The 12,400-nt window shown below is 43.0% G+C and overlaps 1 protein-coding gene across 1 annotated transcript in view; it reads left to right on the forward strand.

Annotated features, from left to right (window-relative positions):
* The first annotated feature begins 4,677 nt into the window (after positions 1–4,677).
* Positions 4,678–12,400, forward strand: part of Gne (glucosamine (UDP-N-acetyl)-2-epimerase/N-acetylmannosamine kinase) — a 47,116-nt gene continuing 39,393 nt past the window's right edge. Inside the window, exon 1 of the mRNA XM_057790431.1 lies at positions 4,678–4,733. Within this exon, the coding sequence (XP_057646414.1) occupies positions 4,683–4,733 (51 nt within the window). The 5' untranslated portion in view covers positions 4,678–4,682. The remainder of the gene's footprint in view (positions 4,734–12,400) is intronic.

Genomic DNA, 12,400 nt, shown 5'->3' on the forward strand with positions numbered 1-12,400 from the left:
CTAGTGGCAACCGTGCCTTACTCCTTCCTGCAGACATCTGGTGTACCCCTCTACCCCATCACCACCCCTAAGTGTCAGCTCCCGATATCAATAAACATGTTCTAAAAAGAAACCCCAGTGGCCACACCTGGCAGGATGTCAGAAACATTCCCTTCTGGGGTACCCACACACACGACACACTCGCCTAAGAACCAGACATGGCAACAGAAACCAAGGAAGGAACACTAACGCAATAAAGACAAGACCAGATATCAGCACCTAGAACTACAGTCTTCCCAAACCCAGATACCTAAACACCAGCATACAAAAAAAAAAAAACCAAAAAACAAAACAAAACAAAACAAAACAAACAAAAAACCCAGCAGCCAGCACAATATGTCTCCACTAAAGCTCAGCAACCTTACTACAGTAGACCCTGAGGAATGAAATATAGATGAAGCACAGGACAGTCTTCAAATTAGCCTATATGAGCCGGGCAGTGGTGGCGCACGCCTTTAGTTCCAGCACTCAGAAGGCAGAGGCAGGCGGATCTCTGTGAGTTCGAGGCCATCTTGGTCTACAAAAGCTAGTTCCAGGACAGATTCCAAAACTACAGAGAAACCCTGTCTCGAAAAAAAAAGAACAACAACAAGAACAAAAACCACCAAAAACAAAAACAAAAAACAAATTAGCCTTTATGAAAATCAGAGACATCCTTAAAGAGGAGATGAAGAAACCCATTCAAGAAATTTGTAAAATAAAAACAATGGGATGAAATGAATAAAACAGTTCAGGACCTGAAAGTGGAAATAGAATCAATAAAGAAAGCCATCTGGGGAAAAATTGAGGAATTCCAACAAGAATGTCAGAGGCAAGCTTCATCAATGGAATGCAAAAAATGGAAGAGAGAATCTCAGGCATAGAAGACACGATAGGAAAAATGGATACATTAGTCAAAGAAAATGTTAAATCTAAAAGAAATCCTGGCACAAAACATCAAGGAAATCTGGAACACTGTGAAAATACCAAATATATAAATAATAGGTATAAAAGAAGAAGACACCCAAGACAAAGGCACAGAAACTATTTTCAACAAAATCATAGAAGAAAAAACTTCCTAACCTAAAGAAGGACATGCCTACCAAGGTGCAAGAAACATACAGAGCACCAAATAGACTGGACCAGAAAAGAAAGTCTTCTCAGGACATAATAATCAAAATACTAAAAGTACTGAACAAAGAAAGAGTATTAAAAGCTGCAAGGGAAAAGACCCTCACATATAAAGACAGACCCATTAGAATGACACTTGATTTCTCAGAAGTTCCTGCACAGATGTCCTCTAGACGCAAAGACACCACAGAAGCCATGTTAGACTACTATAACCAGCAAAACTTGCAGTCACAATAGATGGAGAAAATAAGACATTTCATGATAAAACCAAATTTAAGCATTGTCTGTCTACAAATCCAGCCCTACTGAAGATGCTAGAAGGAAAACTCCCACATAAAGAGGTTAACTACACCCAAGAAAACCCAAGGCATAAATAATCCTGACTAGCAAATCAAGGGAGGGGCACACAAGAACGTGACAGGAGTCAACAAGCACTGCCATTGATAACTCCCAACATCAACGGTCCCAACCCCCCATAAAAAGACGCAGACTAGCAGAATGGATGCAAAACCAGGATCCATCCTTCTGCTCTACCCAAGAAACACACCTTACCATCAAGGATAGACATCTCCTCAGGATAAAAGGCCGGAAAAATATAGTCCAAGAAAATGGACCTAATAAGTACCCAGCTAACTGACAAAACAGATTTGAGCCAGGAGAGATGGAGGATACTACATCCTTATCAAAGCAAAATTCCACCAAGAGGACATTTCAGTTCTTAACATCTGTGCACCAAACACAAGGGCACCCAAGTTCATATAATAAGCACACAACTACAGCTAAAAATACATATTGACCCTCACATTGACTGAGGGAGATCTCAATACCCTACTCTCACCAATAGACAGGTCATCCAGACAAAAACAAGTAGAGAAATATTGGCATTAACAGATATTGTAAACTAAATGGACCTAACAGATATTTATAGAACATTTCAAACAAACACAAAAGAATAGATCTTTTTCTTAGCACCTCATGGAACTTTCCCCAAAATTGACTACATGTTTAGTTACAACAGATACCAGAAAATTGAAATAACACTCTGCATCCTATCTGACTACCATAGATTAAAACTGGGTATCAAGAACAACAGACCTAAGCCACAGAGAAACCCTGTCTCGAAAAACCAAAAAAAAAAAAAAAAAAAAAAAAAAAAAAAAAAAGAACAACAGACCTAATGGATAGCTTACAAGCTCATGGAAACTGAACAACTCACTACTGGATGAGAAATGGATCAAGATGGAAATTAGGAAAGACATGAAAGACTTTCTAGAACCTAATGCAATGAACACACAGCATACCCAAACTTAAGGGGCACGATTGAGGTGATTCTAGGAGGCAAGTTCATAGCACTAAGTATCTATAAAAAAAAGGGGAGCTGGCGGTGATGGCGCACGCCTTTAATCCTAGCGCTCAGGAGGCAGAGGCAGGCAGGTCCCTATGAATTCGAAGCCAGCCTGGTCTACAAAGCAAGTTCTAGGCAGCTAGTGTTTTTACACAGAGAAACTCTGTCTCAAAAGAGAGAGAGAGAGAGAGAGAGAGAGAGAGAGAGAGAAAGAGAGAGAGAGAGACAGACAGACAGAGAGAGACAGAGAGAGACAGAGAGAGAGAGACAGAGAGAGAGAAAGACAGAGAGAGAGGGGGAGAGATAGATATCTCATGCTAGGAACTTAAAACACACCTGAAAGTTCTAGAACAAAAAGAAGAAATAACACCCAAAAGGAATAAAGGGCACAACATAATCAAATTTAGGGCTGAAATCACTAAAATAAAAATAAACAAACAAAAAAATCAATGAAACAAAAGTTGGTTATTTGAGAAAATCACTAAGATTGACAGATCCTTAGCCAAATTAACTAAAATGTAAAAAGAGAAGAGCCAAATTAATAAAATTAGAGATGAAAAGGGGAACATAAGGAAATCCAGAAAATCATATGGCATATTTAAAAACCTGTACTCCACAAAATTTAAAAATCTAAAGGAAAAGGATAACTTTACTGAAAATACACCATTTATCAATATTAAACCAAGAGTAGATAAGCAGTTTGGACAGACTCCTAGTGACATACAAGCTGCAATTAAAAGAATCCCAACAACAACAACAAAAACAGGGCCAGCTAGTTTTAGTACAGAAAACTGAAAACTATCAGACTTTCAAAGAAGAGTTAATGCAAATACTCTTCAAATTATTTCACAAAATAGAAACAGAAGCAACAGTGCCCAACTCATTTCATGAGTCACAGTTTCAGACTCAAGGGGAAAAAAAAGAGAATTTACAGACCAATTTCCCTGATGAACATAGATACAAAAATTCTCAATACAATACTTGCAAACCAAATCTAAGAACACATCAAAAAGATCATCCACCATGATTAAGACGTAGGCCTGGTCCAATATATGAAAATCAACAAATGTCATACACCATATAAACAGAGTAAAGACTGAAAACCTCATGATCATCTCATTAGATGCAGAAAGGGTCTTTGATCAGACCCAATGCCCCTTCATGATAAAAGTCCCAGGGAGATTTAGGGATACAATGGCCACACCTCAATATAAAAAAGCTGATTTACAGCAAGCCCACAGCCAGACTTAGCATCAATCACTAACTAAGAAAATGCCTCCATGCTTGCCTACAGCCCAATCTTAGGGAGGCATTTTCTCAGTTGGGGTTCTCTCTTCTCAGATGACCGTAGCCTGTGTCAAATTGGCATAAAATTAGCCAGTTCAGCCTGTTTCCAAATGGACCTCAAACTCAAGGTCCTCTTTACACTGTGCAGCACCGAGACTAAGGCATACCTCTGCACCAGCGAGGCGCTTTACGTTTTAATTATAGATTTCCTTAAGTGGGTGACATCATGCAGTAGACAAGGCCGAACGGCAGGCTGTGTTTGGTGACAAGCAGATCCTTAGCCTGAGCTCCTTCGGGGGTCCCTGGACACTAAAGACATGAACTGCACTCTTCGTAAGCCAAGGCTGTCTTCTAGCCTAACGTAGCTGAGTTGAAGGCGATTTGATTTTTTTCCTTCAGTCTATTGAAGCTAAAGGTTTTTCTAAACATAGAGAAGTCTGTGGTTGTTAAGGAACCCTATTAAGTCTCTAATCTCTTAATTGCTTTGTTCAGCGAGCACATCAGTAGACGTTCTGAATATTCCTGCGTGAAAACCAGCGGAAAGGACAATAGAGATTTTCATGATAGCGATCACTGGGTTTATACTCAGGAACATTTTTTTTTTAAAACTGGAAATAAAAATCACTGAGTTGAGTCACATGTTAAGAACAGGGAAGTGGCCCTCAGGTTCCTTCCTTCCTCCTACTTCAAACCCACTGTCCAGGAACACAGGAAGTGTTCAGAAACACACACACACACACATACACACACACACACACACACCCTTCTCAAAAAGGCGGGGCTTGAGCGTTAGTTTGGAACACAGGTGCTTGCTAATGACCACTTCGTGCCAGCTAACCCAGGAGGACAGAAAGCTGCTCGGCGATTCTAACCACAACTCGGGGGACAATTGTACCACAGAATGGAAGCACGCACATATCTCCACAGGGAGCTGGGTTACCCAGGACCTCATGTGAGTAAGGCCGGGCCTCTCGAGCACTGTGGCTTTGCTCTCAGACACCAGGGCCATCGAAAGGAGGAAGGGGAAAGCTTTGGTTTTCAATCTGTCACGTCTGTTCGTTTTTAAATGTCTGTGCCCTGCTCACGCTGGCTCGTCACTCTGTGGTTAGTCACTGTACAGTCCTGGTTTGTGTCTCTGTCATCGCCCTGGCTCCAGTGGTCTCTTTGCATTTCCAAACAGAAAGAAAAACAAACTCTTTTTATTATTATTTATTTATTTTTACATCCTGACCTCAGTTTCCCCTCTGCCCTCTCTCGTCTCAGTATCTCCCTTCCCTCCCCTCGGCTCCCCCATCCGCTCCTCCTCCTAAAAACAGACTCTTTCTTGCCGATTCCTGTTGCTTTCAGATAAAACAAGTTTTGCTTTTACTTTTTGAATTCCTTGCTTCAAAAATACGGTTTCTTTCCAAAAGGTACAGTGTTTGCTGTAACTTCATTTTTTAGTTTTGAAACATGACACATAGACCCGCCGTAATAGATACTCCTACATCTGAGTTTTTGAATGACCATATGTTGGGGGTCGCATTTTCTTTGAGTTAATTAGTATCTAAGCCCAAATGAAAAGGGATCTCCGTGCTGATCAATCTTTAGCCACACCACATGGTACACTGTATTAGAATGTATGTTTAAGCTAGGCTTTGACTGAGGCATCTGAGCAGCTCCATGCTCCAGGGCATCATTACATTTAAGTCGAACTGCTAGGTGTAAAGGTCACCTATAGTTAGGAAACGGTTGGAAGAACCTATCAGAGGAAGGAATGAGAAGCAGCGGCAAGAGAAAGGGAGTGTGTGTGTGTGTGGGGAGGGTGAACTTAGCCAAACTGGAAAGAAAACCTGTCTTTATGAAGCCTATTACTCCGTCTCACCAATATGTGCCAGTAATTTTTTTTTAAGAGTGAAGAAATCAGAAACAATTTTTTAAAAGAGACATTTTCAGTTAGGTGGTGTCATTCATTCCAGGAGTTTAGGTCAGCGGGGTCGTGGTGAGTGAAGTTGCCTTCCTCACAGTCTACGGCCAGCTGTGGCACCGAGGCAGTGAGGGCCAAGTTCAAGTTCAATGTCTTTAATAAAATATGCATTATTTTTATTGTTTAGCAGTTAAATTCAAGTTTAGACTTTTTGAGCTTTGGCCTAAAATTAAATTGTCCACCCCCCCCCCCCCCCGTGTCTTCAGTGAGAGGCTAGCGTGCACCGGTTGTCTGTAATTACAAGGACCAGAGTCAGGCTAAGCAACCACTCTGGCTATTTTTAAGTCTCATAATACTTTATGGCCTACAGAAAATGAGAGAGAAAGGGCAGAGGGAGGCAAATATGTCTCTCAGGTCATTGGATAGGTCAGGATTCCACTCACTGGGAACTGTGGTTGAGGAGAACGCCCAGGTGTAGGAGGACAAAGATATCTGTATTTGGGCAAGATTGACTTGTGATGTCTGGGACAAACGAAGTTGACCTTTAAGCAGCTGGTTAGTGGCCCTGGCTTGGGGATCCTCCACTACATCTTCAGACTTGGAATCACTTTCAATGAAGGCTAAGCCACGCCAGCACATGAGATCAGGCATGAATATTAAAATGGCACGGAAGAAGCCTGGGTACATAAACCCAGGAGTCAGCTTTTTCCACAGGGATCTGAGGAAATACAGATTCTAGAGAGGTCACAGACAGATAGGAATCAGGGGTCCTGTGAGCCCTGGAAGTGGGATGTTTCGAAGAGGCTTGTGTTGTGTGTATGCTTGCAATCCCCCAGCACTTAGAAGGTGGGGGCAGAAGGATTAGAGTTTGTCATCCTTGACTCCATTGTGATTCCAGACCAGTGTGCCACTCTGTCTCAAAAAGAAGAAAGAAGAAGTACTTTAGGAAACCTTAAGAACACCAAGAGTTGCTGGAGGGAGAACAGGTGCTGGGGCTGTGGGGACAGTGGGAGTGAGTGAGAAAGGGGATGGGTCCAGAAAGGCACACTCATGTCCAGGACAAAGTATCACAGAGCGAGGTGAGGTTTCCACAGAACTTTCTACCTTATTAAATTTGATTTCATGATGTTTGAGACTAATGGTCTGAGACCTAGACAGTCAAAACACATAACGAAGAAATAGCAACAGCTGTCAAGTCAGCCTTTGGTCGCGGGGAGATGGGATCCAGGGTGCATGAAGGCTCTCAAGAACCAGGGGGTGTTCAAGCCCCTTGTAGAAAATGAGGGTGCTGTCGTACAGCGATGACCTTCTCACATCCCCGTACGGCTAAATCTCCTCTAATCATGTACAATACTCGGTACGGCGGAAACAGTACGCAGTTTTTATGCTGTAACAAATAATGACAAGAAGCCCACACATTCTAGCACAGACACATTTTCCCCAAATATTCCTATCGATAATTCTTTAGATCCATGGATGTGGAACTTGCAAGTACAGAAGGCAACTTTATAAAATAGAGTTAGCCGGGCAGTGGTGGCGCACGCCTTTAATCCCAGCATTCAGGAGACTGAAGCAGGCAGATCTCTGTGAGTTCCAGGCCAGCCTGGTCTACAAGAGCGAGTTTCAGGACAGGTTCCAAAGCTACAGAGAAACCCTGTCTTGAAAAACCAAAATAAATAAATAAAAATAAATCAATTAAAAAAATAAAGTAAAATAAAAAGGAATTGACCAAAAGCAACTGGGAGTCAGGGCAGAGAAATAGGGAAGCAAAAAGTATAGCTGGACACTTCCCTGGCAGGGGAGATACCATGGTCACAAAGGTGGCTTTCCCAAGACAAGGTTTATCCACTACATTCCCATACTGGACAAGGTTTATCCATCGCACTCCACATGTGTCTGTTCCTGAGATTTCCCCAGACGTGGGAAACTCGGCTGGGAAAAACAATAAGAACAAAACCAAGACAAAACAAAACCAGAAGGACAGTTAGGCGGCGCCTTGAACTGAGTGAGAAGTATATTAAAAACAAACAAAACAAGCAAACAAATGGGTATTAGGTAGTGGAATTAATCATGTCCATGACAAATCTGTAGTTCTAACCCTTGTTTCCTCTGGATCCCTAACTTCATGAAAATCTCCTAAGGTTCTACAGACTCAACAAATCCAAAACGAGAGCACCCACCTTCCCATCCAGAGCTCATCCCCAAGTCTCTCTCTCTTCAGGTTTAGAAAATGGCATTGCTGATCACCCATATACTGAACTAGGAAGGCTGGACCCCACCCCCTCTATCATTTCTACCATCTGGCTCTATCCATTCTTCCTCCACGTTCTTTGGATTCCGTTCTCAGGATTCATTCGTCTCTCCTCTCTTCTTCCCTGCCCTCTCGCTCCTCTCTCTTGAGTCAGGATCTCACTGTGCAGCCCCTGCTGTTCTGGAGCTCACAGCAGTCTTCCCATTTCAGATCCAAATGCTAGGATCCCAAGTGTGTGCCACCACACCCAGCAGGATTCGCTTTCTTAGTTCCTGCTACCATCACTTGGAAATACCATTTTCCTCTAGTCCCTCCTCTTCCCAGCCTATCGCCCCTAATTCAAAATACCGAGAGGAGAATGCCCAACTCCCTCACGGTGGCCCTTGCTGATACGCCCTTGTTCCATTTCTCAGCCACATCTCCAGTTACTTTCTGCCTCCATACCTCTATCTTATAACAACACTGACTTTGTCCTTGTTCAGCTCGTTACTAATTTTCATACTTAATCTTTAAAAAGACGAGGCGATACCGTGGAGCCGGCTAGATGGCCCAGTGGATAAAAGTGCTGGCTGTGTAAGCCTGACAACCTGAGTTTGATCTCCAGATCCCACAATGGAGAAAGAGAAGCAATTCCCCAAAATTTTCTCCAACTTCCACATGTCTGCCATAGCATGTGTGAGTGTGCAAATACATCTGTACACACCATCATTATAGTTTTATTTTGAGAAAAGGATATTTAGGCCTAATTGGTGGAGGATGACCAAGGAGGTTGATTACGCAGTGATATGGGCCACAGAGAGAAACCGGAGATGTGCGGGACCTCTGTTAGATGTCTCAGCTTTTGTTGAGTACATTTCTTACACAGGTACTGATTCGGGGACCCTCCGAGAGAAGCATAGAGGACTAGCTTCAGAGAACTTGGGATCTGATTAGAGAACTAGGTCACAGATAAGGAAGTAACTAGTACAACTGGTTTTCACAGAATACCAACAGTGATGCTAAATGTCACAGCTGTAAACATAGCCATTTTAAAGCACCGGATAATTCATAAATATGAAATGGGTACTCAAGCCAAATGCTACAGAAATCCAGTGGAGGTAGGAGTTTCTTTGGATAGAGTTCAGATTAAGTTTCAGGATAAATAGGATTGAAAAGCAAAGACAGGCTCGGTTCAGCACAACCACAGGAAGCAGAAAGGAAGCCTGAAGGCCGAGAGCCTCAGGCTGGGGTGTAGTTCAGTGGTAGAGTGCTTGTCTAACATTAGCAAAGCCCTGTGCTCAACCCCAGCACTACATAAACCCAAGCACGGTGAAGTAGCCCAGCCCAGCAATGGGAAGTGAGGCAGGGGTATTAAAAATTCAAGGTTGTCGAGTGAGTGTTGACGCTAGCCTGGTACCTGTGAGATCCTGGAGAAGGGACATGGGGGAGAGAAGAGGAGAGGAGGGGAAAGGAGGGGAGAGGAGGGGAGGGGAGGGGAGAGGAGAGGAGAGAAATAAAAAAGAGAAGAGAAAAAATGAGAAAAGGGGGAAAATGGAACCAAAATCTCTGTGTACTGAGATTGAGGTGGGGGAGTACCTTGATGGCAACTCTAAGTGTGGACCCAGATTGGGGAGGCTGCTGCCGGAGTGGATATCCAGGCTTTATCTCCATGGAAGTCCAAATGGAAAGCTTAAGAATAGAAGTTCTGGGGCTGGAGAGATGGCTCAGAGGTTAAGAGCACTGGCTGCTCTTCCAGAGGTCCTGAGTTCAATTCCCAGCAACCACATGGTGGCTCACAACCATCTGTAATGAGATCTGGTGCCCTCCTCTGGCATGTGGGCATACGTGGAGGGAGAATGTTGTATACAGAATAAATAAATAAATCTTTCCAAAAAAAAAAAAAAAGAATAGAAGTTCTGAGGACACAGTGTATAGAGGACCAGGGATGGGCCAAAGCCCAATCATGGCAGTGCCCACATTCATGGACAGGACAAGATGTAAAGAAGAACAAGGAATGACCTGAGACATAGAACTGACGCTATCCCAGTAGGGGCACGGGAAATGCAGAGCAGAGAAGTTGAGACCTTTTGTTCATGCCAAGGCTTTAGAGATATTAATTATGTGCATTTGGATATGCCTTACACATTCATTCATGTAGCGTTGCTTTGTTGAGATGGAGTCTTATGATGCAGACCAGGCTACTCTTGAGTTCCTGGACTCAAGGTCTTCTCCAAGACCAAGCCACTATATCCAGTTTCTCTCAGATATTAAACGGCCTGCTTGAACCATTAGGCCTGGTGTCACATTCTTGTAATCTCAGCATTCACGGACTAAGGCGGAAGGAAGGACAGCAGGTTTGATGGCAGTTTGAGCTGCAGAGTGGAGGCCAACCTGAGCTACACATCAAGATCCCGTGGGGCCTTTCCTTCAACCTTAGCTGCATGCTTGCCACCAAATGTGACTTGGATGCTCAAGGAGCACAGCTGATTAACATATGGTATTTATACAACGAACATGGGCCGTTCCTCGGTGGTCCCTCAGTGAGCCAGTACCGGATAATCTCCTTAGCCCCTGTTGGGACATCATGAAGTCTTTCCTAGGATTTGTGGATATTGAGCCCTAGTTAAGCACCTAGTTAAGTACCAGGAAATTCAACAGAACAAACTTGTATAATTTTCACTGGAACATTATTTTAGAGAACAATTATGTTGACTCAACTTTATATTGTAGAGCCAAAGTTAAAAGTAAACTAGTTTTTTCCAGGAAGTACAAATTTTTAAACTTCTGTTAGCAAGGAATGTGTAGGCAGAGGCTGCTTGTTCATTCTCGGCCACCCAGACCCGAAATAACCACACAGAAACTGTATTAATTAAAGCACTGCTTGGTCTATTAGCTTATGCATAAGCTAATATTACATAATTTATTACATCTTAAATTAACCCATTTTATTAATCTGTGTATTGCCACGTGGTTGTGGCCTACCAGTAAGGTTCTGTCCAGTGTCTGATGTCTGTCTCCTGTAGTGGTTACATAGCTTCTCCCTGACTCTGCCTACTCTCTCCTTCTCTATGGCTTGGAATTCCCGCCTTGCCCTGTTCTGCTCTGCAATAGGCCCAAAGCAGTTTCTTTATTAACCAATGGTATTCACAGTATACAGAGGGGAAACCCCACATCAGGAATGTCTGAGTGTTTCCTTGCTTATACCATTTCTCTAACATCTAGATAGAACAATTTATCTTCATAGTCCATAGCGAAAATTACACTTTAAATTCCCAAATAAAGAGTGATATTCCACAGAAACAAACCCAACAACATTGTGTTTATTTGCATGTCTCTTCTGTAGCTGGGAACACTAGCATAGAGTCGGCTTGCCATCATGGAACTATGAAAAGCTTGGTGAGTGGTAACTGCAGCAATACGAATCATTAAATAGCTCTGAAATATGAGTTTCAAAAAGGCTCGTGTTGCAGTCATGAATACTTTAGCCAACCTATATTTTAATCTCAGACTAAAGTTGATGTTTTAGGATGTTTCTGAATTCTTTCAGCCAATATAGTCAATCGTGTGTGTGTGTGTGTGTGTGTGTGTGAGTACATATGTAAATGCAGGCCCACTTGCACATTGTACACAACTGTGTAGAGGTCAGAGGTCATCCTTAGATGTCATTCCTCAAGTTCTTTTCACGTTGTTCAGTTTTGTTTTGAGGCAGTCTCTCGCTCTACTGACCTGAGACTCTACAGAGTAGGCTAAGCACTGCTCTGACAATGTAATCTTTCTTTTCTTTTCTTTTCTTTTTTAAGTTTTTTGAGACAGGTTTCTCTGTGTAACAGCCCTCACCGTCCTAGAACTAGCTCTTGTAGACCAAGAGGGCCCTTCATAGAGATCCGCCTATCTCTGCCTCCTGAGTGCTGGAATTAAAGGTGTGCGCCACCACTGCCCACCACTGCCCCCCACTGCCCCGGCTCAGACAACGTAATCTTTTTTTTTTAAATATTTATTTATTTATTATGTATACAATATTCTGTCTGTGTGTATGCCTGCAGGCCAGAAGAGGGCACCAGACCTCACCACAGATGGTTGTGAGCCACCATGTGGTTGCTGGGAATTGAACTCAGGACCTCTAGAACAGCAGTCAGTGCTCTTAACCTCTGAGCCATCTCTCCAGCTCCAGACAACGTAATCTTAACCCTTATGCTCTTTCCTGGGTGGTGGGGATGCTCCTCTGTGTAACACAGCTGCAGAAGGCCACTTAGTGCAATAGGAGCTCTTCTCTGTTCTGAATGCTCCAGGAACCTTTCAGGAGTAAACTCCAGCGCCAATGAGAGTGGAAGAGAGCCTGGATCAACAGCGAGCCGAAGCCAGGACAGCACCCAAAAGGCCCCAGTGCTGGGTCCAGTCTGTGTTCCCATTTTATACTCTAATGCCTCAATCTGAGGTGAGCAAGCAAGATGAGTCAGTCAGGTTGTTAAGAGCAAGGGCCGGT

Source organism: Chionomys nivalis, chromosome 16 (genome assembly GCF_950005125.1).
Source record: "Chionomys nivalis chromosome 16, mChiNiv1.1, whole genome shotgun sequence".
Classification (NCBI taxonomy): Eukaryota; Metazoa; Chordata; class Mammalia; order Rodentia; family Cricetidae; genus Chionomys; species Chionomys nivalis.